Below are 16,071 nucleotides of genomic sequence, written 5' to 3' on the forward strand. Positions count from 1 at the left end.
CTTAAGTAGGAAGTTTAGTATTGTTTTTAGATTTATTGATTTTTGGATAGATTATGGAAACATTTAGTTTGAAGACAGTTAATTGTTAGTGGTTTTTGTATTTAAGTCCACTCTTAAGATAATAGGTTATTTTCCATCTATGTTTTAGTAATTGTAAAAATAAATACCTTTTCGTTACACTAGAGAAACTGTTCTGTTGGGGAAGATGTGCTACATCATGTTGTCTCTGCCACTAATTGACGGGGCATAATAAATTATTTTTATAACATTAAAATACACATTCAAATAGGGATATTTGCCCAAGTTCCCCCCCGTTTGTTGGTTTGTCAGCAGGATGAACCGGTCTCCAGGAAACCTGCAGGACGGATGTTTTATGGGTCAGAGATGAACTCATTATACTTTGGTGCACATCCAGATCAGGGGGCGGAGTCAGATTTCCTTCTCCCTTCCTTTAAAGCTGGTTTCAGACTCCAGGTGGAATCCAGAGAATCGTCTCCAGAGCTTCTCCAGAGTTTGTGTTTCACAGCTGAACAACACAGCAGCAGGTTTTCTGCACAGACTCGTTCACAGCATCAGATCCTCCTCCTGGTTCAGGTGAGAGGGGGGGGCAGCCGGGTGCAGCAGACAGAGACAGGAAGTGACGTGTTACCTCTGCTGCAGAGGTCATGTGATCATGTTGACATCACCTGACACCTTCAGCTCTGATCACCACAAACTGTCTTCACATCTTCGTCTGTGTCTTCTTCGTGTGTGTCAGCACTTCTTCACCAGAGGTTTGTTTTAGTTTCTTCATGTTTGTGTCCCGTGTTAGAAGCTCCCCCCCCCCCCCCACTCAGTGAATCAGTGGAGGATCCTCTGCTGTTCACACTGCTCCTGGATCTAGACTTTATACAGGAGCTCAGGAGGAGAAGAGAAACTGAGTCTCACTCTTTGTGTTCACACTTGATCCTCCAGAGAAGATACAGAGATACAGCATTAACAGAGATAAAACTTTTTTGTAACACTTTTGTTGATGTCTCAGAAAATAATTCATGGAAGATGAATAAAATCTGAAACATTTAGTGGACTGACTTTCAGGAGTGTGTGAGATTTGGTGCATCTTGACTGAATTTGAGGGACCATTGGGTCTTGGTGGAGGAATCAACTCGACCGAGTGATGTTCTTGTAACAAATGTCTCTTGATGACAGGACTTGAGATGTTTGATAAACGTGAGGTGTATCTCTAACATCTTTCCTCTGCAATGAGGGAACAACACGACGTGTTCACTGGTTCAACAGCATCCACTTGCTGTTGTGCTTTGCCTGAATTGATATCTTCAGCCTCGTTCACCTGACTGTCTGCGACATGCAGCTTCATGTGTCTCTTGAGATGTCCTGTGACAGTGAAACATTTGCCGCAGACTGAGCAGCTGAAAGGTTTCTCTCCTGTGTGGATTCTCATGTGAATCTTTAGGCTTCCCCTTTGAGCGCAACTTTTACCGCAAACGTTGCAGCTGAACGGTTTCTCTCCTGTGTGAACTCTCATGTGTTTGGTCAGGTCTCCTTTTTCAGCACAGCACTTTCCACAGAAGGGACAACTAAATGGTTTCTCTCCCGTGTGGACTCTCATGTGTTTCTTCAGGTCAGTTTTCTGAGCACAACCTTTACCGCAGATGGAGCAATTGAACGGTTTCTCCCCTGTGTGATACTTCATATGTCTGTTGAGGTGTTCTTTCACATGAAAACTTTTGTTACACACTGAGCAGGTAAATGGTTTCTCTCCTGTGTGGATTCTCATGTGTCTCGTCATGTTTCCCCTTCCACTAAAACTCTTCCCACAGAATAAGCAGCTGTACGGTTGCTCTCCTGTGTGACACCTCATATGTGCCGTCAACGAGCCACTGTCCTTAAATGATTTGTCACAACCTGTGCACGGAAACGGTCTCTCGCCCGTATGGTCTCGGATGTGTCTGTTCAAGTTTCCTTTAAGGCTGAATCTTTTACCGCAGTATGAGCAGGGGAAGGGTCTCTCCTTCACTGAAGTCCCTGCATCAGTTTCAGGTGCTTCACAGTTTTTATCATTCTCGTTACCTGACTGATCTTCATTGGAGTGTGTCCAATCACAGTCACTTTCATCAGTTTCCGTAGAAACTAAAGAATTATCTTCACTAACTGGTTGTAAATGTCCATCAGGACCTGAGTTCCTGGCTGGTTCTGGTCCTCCACAGTTCGCTCTGTTCTCCTCAGTCTGACTCTGATGAAGCTGTGACGACTGAGGTGTCTCTTCATCTTCTTCACTCTTCACAGCGACAGGAGTCAATGTGAACTTGATATCAGCCTCCTCCAGCTGCTCTCCCTCCTGATTGGTCCACCGTTCCTCCTGTTCCTCTTTAATGTGGGGGGGCACTGGGTCCTCATGGTCCACAAGGGGGCTCCACTGCTGCTGCTCAGGGGGAACCTCTGCTTTCCTCACCACCAGCTGCTGGACGTCTGCCGGACACACTGAAACACAAATGCACATGTTTATCATTTCAGAGATTCTTGAAGTGTTTTTAAAAAGTTGTGTTGTGTAGTTTAATGTCAACTGTTGTGATTTTTGAACGACAGCATTCAGGAAGCAAAGATGTTGAGCTTGTTCATAGTTGGTGTTCTTCTTTTGAGGCCAAATACACAAAGTAGGTGACTAACAGATCAGAACAGGGCGAGTGGAAGTTAGTTAGTTGGTTAAGCCGTTTTCAGACCTGCAGCTAAAATCCAGAGACTCGTCTCCAGAGCTTCTCCAGAGTTTGTGTTTCACAGCTGAACAACACAGCAGCAGGTTTTCTGCACAGACTCGTTCACAGCATCAGATCCTCCTCCTGGTTCAGGTGAGAGGGGGGGCAGCCGGGTGCAGCAGACAGAGACAAGAGGTGACTGCTGCAGAGGTCATGTGATCATGTTGACATCACCTGACACCGTCTCAGCTCTGATCACCACAAACTCTCTTCACATCTTCGTCTGTGTCTTCTAGGGATGACGTCATAAGGAGGAAGGAAGATGGCAGCATCAAGTCAAAGCTTAAATTCACCCGAAGAGCAAACTGAAGCAAAAATAATCATCTTAACTGCACGACTCCAGTGACTAAATAAATCTACGTCGTAACAAGTTTAAGTTTTAGTACCTAAAGGTACAGGGTGTAGAATGTAGTGGGATCTAGTGGTGAAGTTGTTTGTTGCAGCTGAACACCCCTCACCTCACCCTGTGAGGAGAAAGCCGCATTCAAAACCTTTAGTTTGACACAAGTTAGTGGATAAGGAGACAAGTGGTTTGTTTAAATGTTTTGTCTTTTACATGCAGGGCCAGCGAGGTTTAAATATTTTAAATATAACAAATTTAACAAAAAGAGGACTCTAGAAAAAGCAATTCTCTACCTGGCTTCATAAAGAAAATAGAAATAAATGAAAACCTCACAAACATCAGCTCTCCTCTTCCCGGATGTCATTCGTTTTTAAATCTGTACTTGTCCCCAGGTACTTTTCTCAAGTATTGGGTTAGGGTCTAACCCAAACCCTACAAAGTACTGACAGTCACATATGTATGGCATCACCACAAGAGGGCGCTAACAGGCCGACAGGACACTCGTCGTCCATGGGGTCGGTGTCAGTGCTGAGATTGTTGGTAAACAGGGAGAGGCTGAGATGTTCTGGGTGAGTTAGAGGCTGAGATCCACTTCACCAACCAGACGTTGATTTAAACTTCCCTTATCCTTCCCTTTAAGGAGAGTGTGCACCACACAACAGTGGAGAGTCACTGTGGTGAGTGTTCGAGTCCCAAATAAATATTTATTTCACAGGGTGAAGCTACTTAAAGGATCAAAGTATTAAAGTATGTGAGGTTCTCCTCCGCTAACACTCCCAGTACATCAGTATCAGTAAGTGGAGCAGATGCAGTCTGTGGTACTGGGAGCACTTTACGGGTCAGGCTGGTTCTGTTGGGCTCCAGCAGCTGACAGAGGTTCATCCTCTGAGGAGAATCTAGATCTTTCAGAAGCTCATCAGAGGAGCTCAAAGGATCTTGTGGGTCTCTGAAGACCCTGGTCCTCCTCAGAGACTCGAACCATCCACACCAGCTCCACAGATCCTCTGAGAACATGATGTCATGGTTCAAAGGAAGGGATGGGTCAGTGGGCGGAGCTTTATACTGTTTGATCTCTTATCTCCAACTCAACCTGGAGCAGGTCAGCTGTTCATCATTAGTTACCATGGTGATTTACCTGATAACAAGGGAACGAGCTTCGTAGAGCTGAAAACTCTTAAACCTGAATTAACCCTGAACTTACCCGATAACCCAAAATCCTGCTTCGTAGTTCAGACCTCAGATATTTAGTTTGATCAACTCCTGTTAGCAGAGCAGATGCTAGCTAACGTTAGCCTGTGAGCGGCTCCTCCAGGGACTGACCTGCTCTGTGCAGCCGGACTTCGGGCTTCATCACGGCATCGAGCAGCCTCCTCTGGCGGCAGACCTCCCGCTCGGACCGCTCCACTCTGTGTTCGTACTCCGCCACGGTTTCCTCAAACACCGCGACGATCTCCTCCGCCGCCGCCGCTAGCCGCTCGGTGAGCAGCGCTCTCAGCGCCGGGACTCGAGCCGTTTCTTCTCCTTTCTCCAGCTGCAGCAGGAAGTCTTCAGCGGCCGCGCTGATCCGCTCACGTACCGACACCCGCAGCAGCTGCACGGCGCACATTGTCCTCCTTTCTGCGCACATTGTCCTCCTTTCTGCGCACTTTGAGTCTCGGAGCGGACAAAGAGAGCCAGCGGCAGGTAAACAGAGACACCGAGTGCAGAGCCCACAGCGACCCCTGCTGGACTGGAGGACGACGAGGAAACGAAAGTACTAATACTGCACAGTAGAAATACAAGTAAAAATACCAAGACAGTGAAGTAGAAATACTCCATTACAAGTGAAGGAATAAAGACAACAAAGTACAAATACTCCGTTGCTATTTTTTAAAGAGAACCTCAGCGTTGATATGTCAAAACCTCCTGCAAATAAGTTGTGTAATATTTTTACTTGGACTCTCAAGACTGGTCCACAAACAACTCCATCAAGTCCATCGAGTGACAGAGGCTAGTCCAAAGGCTAATATAGCTGAAGTTTTAAGCGAGTTAAAACCACTACGAACAGACTTTGAAACAAAGTTCGGACGACCTGGAGAACCGGGGCAGAAGAAAAAACCTTCGACTCCTTGGTACTCGGAGTCTCTGTCTCATGTGATGGTGAGACTTCTGAAATACAAAGATCTGAGAATAAAAGTCTTTTCATTGTACTTTATTTTTTGCAAAGAAGGTCAGACAATCATACAGGATGTGAAGACGTTGTGTGGAGCGAACGATGAAGAACCTTCGCAGGCGTGTGCTTTAATGCAGATTTAGTGAAGACAAGTCACAGACACTAGTAGATAAAGGTCATGAGGCAGGTCCTCAACGGCCATCTTGTCCCACACGAACTAAGATGACAGTGTGGTTACATCATGCATAAGCAGAATACATAGTACAGTATGATTATATATTTATCCATTATCCTTATTTATCCTGTCTGTCTCTCTGAGCCTTTGTGTCTTTCTGAGTCTCTCTGTCTCCCTCTGAGTCTCTGTGAGTCTATCTCCGTCTCCCTCTGAGTCTTTGTGTCTCCCTCTGAGTCTTTGTGTCTCTCTCTGTCTCCGTCTCTCTGTGTCTCCCTCTTAGTCTCTCTGAGTCTCTGTCTCCCCCTGTCTCTGAGTCTCTGTCTCCCTGAGTCTTTGTGTCTCTCTGTCTCCCTCTGAGTCTCTGTGTCTCCCTCTTAGTCTCTCTGAGTCTCTGTCTCCCCCTGTCTCTCTGAGTCTCTGTCTCCCTCTGAGTCTTTGTGTCTCTCTGTCTCCCTCTGAGTCTCTGTCTCTGTGTCTCCCTCTTAGTCTCTGTGTCTCCCTCTTAGTCTCTCTGAGTCTCTGTCTCCCCCTGTCTCTCTGAGTCTCTGAGTCTCTGTGTCTCCCTCTTAGTCTCTCTGAGTCTCTGTCTCCTTCTGTGTTGTTGACTGTCTCTTCACTCTTAGGACGTTTCACTTCTGTCTTTGGATTGCAACAAAAACCAGAAAAGATCCACGAGAAGAGTTTAGAGACATGATGTCCTGTTGTCCACTCACTCCATTGCTTCCTTGTCGAACTGAAAGGTAAAGATGCATCAGCAGGTTCAGACCCAGGTTCAGACTCAGGTTCAGAGCTGCAGGTTCAGACTCAGGTTCAGACCCAGGTTCAGACCCAGGTTCAGACTCAGGTTCAGACTCAGGTTCAGAGCTGCAGGTTCAGACCCAGGTTCAGACTCAGGTTCAGACCCAGGTTCAGACCCAGGTTCAGACTCAGGTTCAGAGCTGCAGGTTCAGACCCAGGTTCAGACCCAGGTTCAGACCCAGGTTCAGACTCAGGTTCAGACCCAGGTTCTGAGCTGCAGGTTCAGACCCAGGTTCAGACCCAGGTTCAGACTCAGGTTCAGACTCAGGTTCAGTGCTGCAGGTTCAGACCCAGGTTCAGACTCAGGTTCAGACCCAGGTTCAGTGCTGCAGGTTCAGACTCAGGTTCAGACTCAGGTTCAGACTCAGGTTCAGAGCTGCAGGTTCAGTGCTGCAGGTTCAGTGCTGCAGGTTCAGACCCAGGTTCAGACCCAGGTTCAGACTCAGGTTCAGACTCAGGTTCAGAGCTGCAGGTTCAGTGCTGCAGGTTCAGACCCAGGTTCAGACCCAGGTTCAGACTCAGGTTCAGACTCAGGTTCAGACTCAGGTTCAGACCCAGGTTCAGAGCTGCAGGTTCAGTGCTGCAGGTTCAGTGCTGCAGGTTCAGACCCAGGTTCAGACCCAGGTTCAGACCCAGGTTCAGACTCAGGTTCAGAGCTGCAGGTTCAGTGCTGCAGGTTCAGACCCAGGTTCAGACTCAGGTTCAGACTCAGGTTCAGAGCTGCAGGTTCAGAGCTGCAGGTTCAGGTTCAGACCCAGGTTCAGACCCAGGTTCAGTGCTGCAGGTTCAGACCCAGGTTCAGACCCAGGTTCAGAGCTGCAGGTTCAGACCCAGGTTCAGACTCAGGTTCAGAGCTGCAGGTTCAGATCCAGGTTCAGTGCTGCAGGTTCAGACCCAGGTTCAGAGCTGCAGGTTCAGTGCTGCAGGTTCAGAGCTGCAGGTTCAGTGCTGCAGGTTCAGTGCTGCAGGTTCAGTGCTGCAGGTTCAGACCCAGGTTCAGAGCTGCAGGTTCAGACCCAGGTTCAGAGCTGCAGGTTCAGAGCTGCAGGTTCAGTGCTGCAGGTTCAGACCCAGGTTCAGAGCTGCAGGTTCAGACCCAGGTTCAGAGCTGCAGGTTCAGAGCTGCAGGTTCAGAGCTGCAGGTTCAGAGCTGCAGGTTCAGACCCAGGTTCAGGTTCAGTGCTGCAGGTTCAGACCCAGGTTCAGAGCTGCAGGTTCAGAGCTGCAGGTTCAGATCCAGGTTCAGTGCTGCAGGTTCAGAGCTGCAGGTTCAGATCCAGGTTCAGTGCTGCAGGTTCAGAGCTGCAGGTTCAGATCCAGGTTCAGTGCTGCAGGTTCAGTGCTGCAGGTGCAGGTGCAGGTGGGGGTGTCTTGAGTCCACTGACAGTGATTTGAGTGCAGGAAAAGACACTGAATTGTGTTGATTTATGGAGACAGAAAATTGAAATAAATAAATATATATATATATATATATATATATATATTTATACACATACATATAGGATCACCATATGATTCACCTACCTCATGTATAAAAGTAACCTGTATGTTAACGATCCATATCTGCATCACTCTGCACTAACGTGCTCTGGTCTTAATTAGTAGTTAAAGCTTTCTTGTCCACTCGGGCACATTTTCCTTCCCGTTGCACGACGTCAGTTTTTAATCGTCTATTTGTGTAAGTACACTGAGCACAACTACTCGTTAACAAGACATTTAAGTAAAAATACTCCATTACAAGTAAAAGTACACAGAATTTTAAAGTTATTATACTTCATTACAAGTAAAGTACCAGGGTTTCCCCCCCTTTTTAAAGTCAAATTTAATCCTTTAAGACTTTGTTAAACTCAATAACTGATTGGTGAGACCCAAAAAATGTCAAAAATAATTCTTGGATAGAGAAGAGGATTTATTTAAACCTATTAAGTTTAAGATTACAGAAAAATAACATTGAGTGAGAGTAAAATTGTGACACTTCCTGCCATTAGATAAATGTACAAACATAATTATCATTATTACCATTGTTGTTAAATGATAAAATGGTAAATAGTCTGTATTTATATAGTGTTTTTCAAGTCTTGACAACTCAAAGCACTTTTAGTGTTGTTGTTGTTACTATTATTACTTTAGTCTGTTGGTTGTTATGGTCATGTTTGCCATTAAAGCTTCATTGACTTGAACATAAAACTAGTTTTCTATCACATGACTATTGCGTCTCGCCCACTTTTCCTTTACATTCACCTCACGACCACACAAGAAGGTTCTGATTCACCTTAGCGGGCAGGACGGTTAAACACGGCTAACTACCAGAAGAGCCACGGTTACATTAGCGTCGAAAAGATCTAACCAGCAGCACTCGCTAGCTTTAGCGCTGCCTATAAACGTAATACTTCAGACTCACATAAATTCATCGTAGCTGGATAAGAAATAGCCAGGGTTAACTGAGACAGTTGAAAACCAGCTTCCATGTGGAGTTTATCAGGACGATGTTAGGTTCAGTGAAGCCAGATAACGAAAACATATCCTGGCTATGTTGATCTTGCCACGTAGAACAGGGCCCAGGTGTGTGCTGACCAACTCTGATGTGTCCACTGGTGATCGGATCATCTGAGACACATGGTAACAGGGCCGGAATGTCCTGAGACTAATGAGGTTACGGCCTCACAGTGTGGTTGGGTTTCTCATGAATTTCCTGTTGAATAACTGAACACAGACATTCGCATGAAGGACCATTCTTTTAGACTCAACTGGGCAGAACCTGTCGTTGTTTTCACGGGGTAGACACTGGGCGGAGCCTGAGAGAATGTCTAAAAGAACAGCAAAGTTTACAGCTGCTGAAGTCGCTGCAGCTGTTATGACAAGTAGCAACGAGGACATTGTTATTAAGCTCATTTTTCATTTGCCCACATCCGATGAAGCTTGATATAATCAGTCCCAACTTCTCAGTCGCTCTGACATTTGGTGCAAGTAGAGTAACAAGGCTGGAATTAACAAAGTGTTTTTTACAAAATTTAATTTATCTACAAATTAATACATGTATTCCATTTTGTTTAAGATCAAAAGACTTAAGCCAATTCCAAGCATCAAAACAATTCATCAACATCAGTTAAGATGTATTTTCACAAGAGATATGAAGAAATAAAAAAACCACAGTTCAGATTTTCAACTCTACGGCCAAATTCTCTCTTTACACAATGCTCTGGATCAAATTAAAACCTAAGTATAGACAAAGTTAAGATTGTCGTGAAATCGCTATCATGCTAGTAAATGTCTGTAAGAAGCTAATTTGACAAGATGTGGAAAAATCGAGACAATGTCCCAGAAGGTGAATATTGCACAATCGTAAACAATTATCAACAGTATCAAGCCCCATACGGGGCACCGCATTGTTTTACACTTAATACACTTTGGAGAACAAAGAATCTCTTAACACTTACAGGAGGTTTGTAGGTGTCTGTGTTTAAACCAGACTGAGGTTCCATTGTCTACTTCTAACCAACTTCGCTGTCTTCAGTCTCAGCTTCAGAAGATCCGTCAGTCTTGTACACAGTAAGACCAATCAGGACCTGAGTTCCTGGCTGGTTCTGGTCCTCCACAGTCCTCTCTGTTCCCCTCACTCTGATTCTGATGAAGCTGTGAAGTCTCACCAATACACTGATGGTTCTTTTGCTGATAAATCCAACTAAATCTTTTGTTGCAAATGCTGCAACTGAATGGTTTCTCTCCTGTATGAAGTCTTGCGTGTATCTGCAGACTATCCTTTCGGCTAAAACTTTGACCACACTCAGAGCAACTAAATGGTTTCTCTCCTGTATGACTTCTTAGATGTGCCACCAGATTGGCCTGGTAACTAAATCTTTGACCACACTCAGAGCAAGTAAATGGTTGATCTCGTGTATGAATCCTTTCATGTATCTGCAGACGGCTCTTATGGTTAAATCTTTTACCACACTCAGAGCAGATGAATGGTTTCTCTCCTGTGTGATTCCTCATGTGTGCCTGCAGACCAGCCTGATGATGATATCTTTTACCACACTCAGAGCAGATGAAAGGTTTCTCTCCTGTATGGATCCTCATGTGTGACCTCAGATATTCCTTTTGACCAAATCTCTTACCACACTCAGAGCAACTAAATGGTTTCACTCCTGTATGAATTGTCCCATGTTTTTGCAGTTGGCGCTTTAGCCTAAATATTTTACCACACTCAGAGCAACTAAATGGTTTCTCACCTGTATGCACTGACATATGTGTCAGCATTTCTCCCTTTATCCTAAATCGTTTACCACACTCAGAGCAACAAAAGGGTTTCTCTCCTGTATGAATTTTCACATGAGTCTTCAGATGTTCCTTTCGGGTAAATCTTTTACCACACTCAGAGCAACTAAACGGTTTCTCTCCAGTATGAACTGTCAAATGTGTCTTCAGATAGTCCTTTCTACTAAATGTTTTACTACACTCAGAGCAGTTAAATGCTTTCTGGTCTGTTTTGCATCGCGTATCACTTACAGGCTGAGGTTCCCTGGTCTCCATCCAATCACCTTCACTGTCTGCAGTCTCAGAGGAGTCTTCAGTCTCAGGACCTGGTTGTAAATGTCCATCAGGACCTGAGTTCCTGGCTGGTTCTGGTCCTCCACAGTTCGCTCTGTTCTCCTCAGTCTGACTCTGATGAAGCTGTGACGCCTGAGGTGTCTCTTCATCTTCTTCACGCTTCACAGTGACAGGAGTCAATGAGAACTTGATATCAGACTCCTCCAGTCCTTGAAGCTGCTCTCCCTCCTGCTTGGTCCACCGTTCCTCCTGTTCCTCTTAATGTGGGGGGGCTCTGGGTCCTCCTTGTCCACAAGGGGGCTCCACTGCTGCTGCTCAGGGGGAACCTCTGCTTTACTCACCACCAGCTGCAGGATGTCTGCAGGGAGAGGAGAGAGGTTTGGTGTTTTTTGGTCTAAAACATTGTCACAATACCAACGTTTTTGTTTCGATTCCGATACTTTATCGATACTTTTTTTAAAAAAGAGCGTAGCTCTATCTGAGCCCGTGGCTCCAGGCTTCAGTAGTTTGATAGTATGATAAGTAGTTTGTGAGGCTACAGTAGTGTGCAGGTTAATCCTGGGTTTGAAATGCCAGAATTACAATGTCATTTATGTTCATTATTTCATGCTGATTAAATTGTAGTTCATCTGTTGAGTGTTTTCTTGTTTGCTCTCATGCATGTAGGTGTTTTCTTTGACAATGGATAAGTAGCCTTCATTTTATGGTATGGTGTACTTATGACGTACTTACATGTACTTGTATTGGCACTGAAGGTTCGCCTGCATGGAGTGAAAGCAAAGCGTTGCACCCACAGGAATATACGGTTCTTATTTAAACCTGGGGAACACTGGCTGCGGAACAGCTTGCTTATGTTGACAGATTAGAACGGTCACGGCGGCTGCAGTTCAGCCGCGCTGCTCTTCTAGAGATTCACGGTCTCGCCGACTTTTTTCACATTCCTGCGCAGTTCATAGCAGAATATACAGAGAAAATCATCTTTCAGCAGTTTCAATGTTTATCTGTCGAATACGACAGTGAGCACAAGTGCTAAATGAAAACAGAAAACACAACTCTCGGTTGTTTCACGCAGACAATTATGTCAAAGTTGTTGCAAAACGAAAACATTTCACATCAACATCAGTCAGTGGACCATCCATGAATCAAGTTTATTTTCTCACATGAATAAATCGAAAATATGTCATGTCTGCTACGACTGACTTCTTTTAAATCGCGTCTATTTCTGTTTGTCGCTGCCTTTCATTAAGTCACATCTGAGGCTTTATATTCATTCATTGTCCCTGTAACTTTCATTCTCCTATTTTATCTCATGATACTTTTTATTTTGTATTCTCTGAAATGTAATAAGGATTTTTAATTGGACCTGCCTGTTTATATTTGTGTCTTTTACACTTTGTATTAATGCTTTTAAAGATTTAGGAAAATTCTGATGAACTTCTTGATGCAGGTGGTGACGTGCAGCTCTGCTCACGTTAAATATATTTTAGAGCCACAACCCACAAATGTTTCTTGTGTCTGTCGAAGAAAAGCAAGCTCCAATAGCTTAGCTAGCACAGAGCATCTTAGCTTCACTAGCTTACCTAGCACAGAGCAGCAGTTAGCTCCACTAGCTCAGCTAGCACAGAGCAGCAGTTAGCTCCACTAGCTCAGCTAGCACAGAGCAGCAGGTAGCTCCACTAGCTTAGCCACCACAGAGCAGCAGTTAGCTCCACTAGCTCAGCTAGCACAGAGCAGCAGGTAGCTCCACTAGCTTAGCCACCACAGAGCAGCAGTTAGCTCCACTAGCTTAGCCACCACAGAGCAGCAGGTAGCTCCACTAGCTTAGCCACCACAGAGCAGCAGGTAGCTCCACTAGCTCAGCTAGCTTCCCGGCTCCTCCAGGGACTGACCTGCTCTGTGCAGCCGGACTTCGGGCTTCATCACGGCATCGAGCAGCCTCCTCTGGCGGCAGACCTCCCGCTCGGACCGCTCCACTCTGTGTTCGTACTCCGCCACGGTTTCCTCAAACACCGCGACGATCTCCTCCGCCGCCGCCGCTAGCCGCTCGGTGAGCAGCGCTCTCAGCGCCGGGACTCGAGCCGTTTCTTCTCCTTTCTCCAGCTGCAGCAGGAAGTCTTCAGCGGCCGCGCTGATCCGCTCACGTACCGACACCCGCAGCAGCTGCACGGCGCACATTGTCCTCCTTTCTGCGCACATTGTCCTCCTTTCTGCGCACTTTGAGTCTCGGAGCGGACAAAGAGAGCCAGCGGCAGGTAAACAGAGACACCGAGTGCAGAGCCCACAGCGACCCCTGCTGGACTGGAGGACGACGAGGAAACGAAAGTACTAATACTGCACAGTAGAAATACTCTGTCAAGAGTACATGTTACACAAGTACTAAAGTATAAGCAACAAAATATACCTAACCAGTGGTGGAAGAAGAATTCAGATCATTTACTGAAGTTAAAGTACCAAGACAGTAAAGTAGAAATACTCCATTACTAGTAAAACTACTAAGACAGCAAAGTAGGGGGACATCATAAAAACAAGAAAATAAAAAAGGACCCTAACCCTAAAGAAGGAATTTTATATATTATATTATAACAATGTCTACATATTATTGAATTAAAATATATAATATAATCATACCGTTAATGTCACTTTTCCTGCATCATTGGTTAATAAAGTTATGTTTGAACAAGTCGACTGTTGCTGGGATACGGTAAACACCGTTGCTAAGTTACAGAGCTGCCATTCCCGGAGAGACAGATAGCTCAACTCGTGGCAGCGGCAGCTCGTAGAGGCACTTCCCTGTCTCATTCAGGGAGATTGGACCAGTTTGTGAACCTTGACTTACTTGTTATTGTTCCGGTCTCGGAGGGTTCTGACGCAGTTTATGGTGTCATATTTTCTCTAGTAATATCCACATTTATTGGTTTCATCAGAAAAAAATGTTTTAGGGGTTTAGTTAAACTTTAATAAGATTTATTAAGAATGTTATGGGTCCATGTCAAGTTTATTCTTTTATTTTTGTCTACTCATCATTTATAAGATGTGCCTGTGCCACACTTCAGACTCATAACAGCCACACAGAACAAATGACATAATAATATTGTTTTCAAAGCCAAAGAAATCCAGTCTCCATGGAAAAAGAAGTTGACTAATCAGCACATAATGTAGATGAGCGCTTGGGCTTCCCACTCTAGGTTTCACTAAAGGTCAAGGAGAACAAGGTTATTTCTCTGAAGTATTCTGTCCTCATATTAATTAGTAATTGTGTTTTTTTAACTGCATTTAAAAATCAAGGGATATTACTGTTGGATATGTGTAGGCTATATTACATGCTCTGCTGTCAAAAAACTTTTGAGGACATCATTATTACTTTGCACTGTAACAATGTGCAACAGGTGACAAGTGGACACTTCACTGCACTACCATCTTTACATTCCGGTATTTCCATATGTATATTTATGTAGCTTATATATTGTGCATATCTTTATCTGATTCAATATCTGCTCTTTTTCTGCAGATATGCAAATTATATAGTTTTTTTTTATGTATTGTTATTTTCCATTTATCTGCAAAATTAGTAGAAAATGTCTCTCCTTCACTCTTTAGTCTCGCAGCTTTAGGTCTCACAGTGGAGACAATTTCAAGGTGTGTTAGCCTGTAGTGTTTTATATTACAACTACTAAGTTGTCAGTTGTACTTTCCGATCCACGGTCCCGTCTCGGGGGAAATCACACTGCCGAGGTGATGTGACCAGGTTCTGATCCAACGGGGATGTTGTGTCTTTCTGTGTGATGACCTTTATCCAGGCATCATTTTTAGATGTTGATAGAGAGCTGTTGTTAAAACAATGTAAAACCGTCTGGTTCACACGAATGTGGAAGGACTTTACAGTGATGTCAATGAGACATGATACTTAATGACTGAAACTGGAACCGTGTTTCTTTTCAATGAGTTACATAAAAAGATTCAAATTTGCTGTGACCTTCCTCCTCTGTCTGAAATGATGATGGTGAGAAGTCTGTTATTAATGTTTCATTAGCTAATTAATGTTTGTGCCTTGTGATCTTCAAAGGATATTTCATTATTAAAGTCACTTTAACCAGTCCTTACTACAATACCTTGCTATCTTTGACATATGTAAAACCTGCTGTTTGTGTCTGGTATTGCAGCTCTGTTGCCCTGTTTAAGGTTCCATTATTAACATTTACCATCACTGACACAATATGTCATTACAATAGACATCATTTAATGCTTTAATGTAGTTATTATGATCTGTATTTTCACAAATTACTCAAACACAAAAAATTACAAGGCGATTATTTACACAAAAGCAACAACATGTACAGCTTCGTGTGTCATTTGTCTAATATATGCACTGAGGCTTTAACTCCATGGACGCTCATAACTCATATGAAATATTTTGCAGTTGAAGGAGCAACAATAAGTCTATTTTAAATGTTCTTATGGATGTTTAGTGTATTTAACTAAGTCCTTGGAGAATGCCTATGATCCTGTCATAAGGAAAACATTTGGGCAAAAGTCAAGTTATGATAGTAAATAAAACTGTAAATGGTTTATATGAAATTGGAAAGTAACATTTTGTGAGTCTCTCTTTGCTGTCTTGTAACACAAAAACACTGAATACATTTATTCAGCCTAGAGGAGAACAAATATAAATGGAGAGTGTGTCTGGTCCTACGTTACTAAAACTTTGTTCCTTTGAGGTATTTTCATCTACATTGGTACAGTTTGTGGTCAATAAATTGCTACATTAGCCGTGGCATCTCTGTGCATCCTTGCTATCATGGAGTTATTCACCATCTTATGTAGAATTTAAGGCTAAGTTTAGGTTATTAAAGTTATTTAAGGATGAATGTAACATTTCTCCTTTGGTTTACTCAATACAGTCTTTGAGTTCTTACCTATACATAGACACCAAGATCATATGGATCTAATAGGTGTGGACAGTGGTGGCATCACGGCAGCTGCCTGTAATCAGTGTGGCATCAAGGGAAACAAAAGCACTGCCTTTACAAATCAGTGGCACTTTCTGTTGACACCGGAAGTGCCTCTACGTGATCCGCTGCCACGATTTGAGCCAGCTCGTACTGCATTCCCACGGGTAAACGGTAGAACAGTGTAACGGTAGAGACAGTGTAACGGTAGAACAGTGTAACGGTAGAACAGGGTAACGGAGAACAGGGTAACGGTAGAACAGTGTAACGGTAGAACAGGTGTAACGGTAGAACAGTGTAACGTAGAACAGGTACGGTAGAACAGGGTACGGTAGAACAGTGTAACGAGGTAGAAC

The 16,071-nt window shown here is 44.1% G+C and overlaps 2 protein-coding genes across 2 annotated transcripts in view; both read right to left on the bottom strand.

Moving 5' to 3' along the window:
• Positions 1–4,723, bottom strand: part of LOC117770805 — a 19,244-nt gene extending 14,521 nt beyond the window's left edge. The window contains exons 1-2 of the mRNA XM_034600550.1: positions 4,417–4,723; positions 2,193–2,481 (exon numbers count right to left, since the gene is read on the bottom strand). Coding sequence (XP_034456441.1) covers positions 2,193–2,481; positions 4,417–4,723 — 596 coding nt within the window. The remainder of the gene's footprint in view (positions 1–2,192; positions 2,482–4,416) is intronic.
• Positions 4,724–9,484: 4,761 nt separating this feature from the next.
• LOC117770817 (gastrula zinc finger protein XlCGF8.2DB-like) lies at positions 9,485–11,003 on the bottom strand. The gene has a single exon (XM_034600566.1). The coding sequence runs from the start codon at positions 10,749–10,751 to the stop codon at positions 9,756–9,758; it is 996 nt and encodes a 331-aa protein (XP_034456457.1). The 5' UTR covers positions 10,752–11,003; the 3' UTR covers positions 9,485–9,755.
• Between the last annotated feature and the right edge of the window lie 5,068 nt (positions 11,004–16,071).

The sequence above is a fragment of the Hippoglossus hippoglossus genome, chromosome 11 (genome assembly GCF_009819705.1).
Source record: "Hippoglossus hippoglossus isolate fHipHip1 chromosome 11, fHipHip1.pri, whole genome shotgun sequence".
In the NCBI taxonomy this organism is placed as follows: domain Eukaryota; kingdom Metazoa; phylum Chordata; class Actinopteri; order Pleuronectiformes; family Pleuronectidae; genus Hippoglossus; species Hippoglossus hippoglossus.

Bases quoted from the DNA above. Each gene is read 5' to 3' on its own strand.
- LOC117770817 (XM_034600566.1), bottom strand. From the start codon at position 10,751: ATGGAGACCAGGGAACCTCAGCCTGTAAGTGATACGCGATGCAAAACA.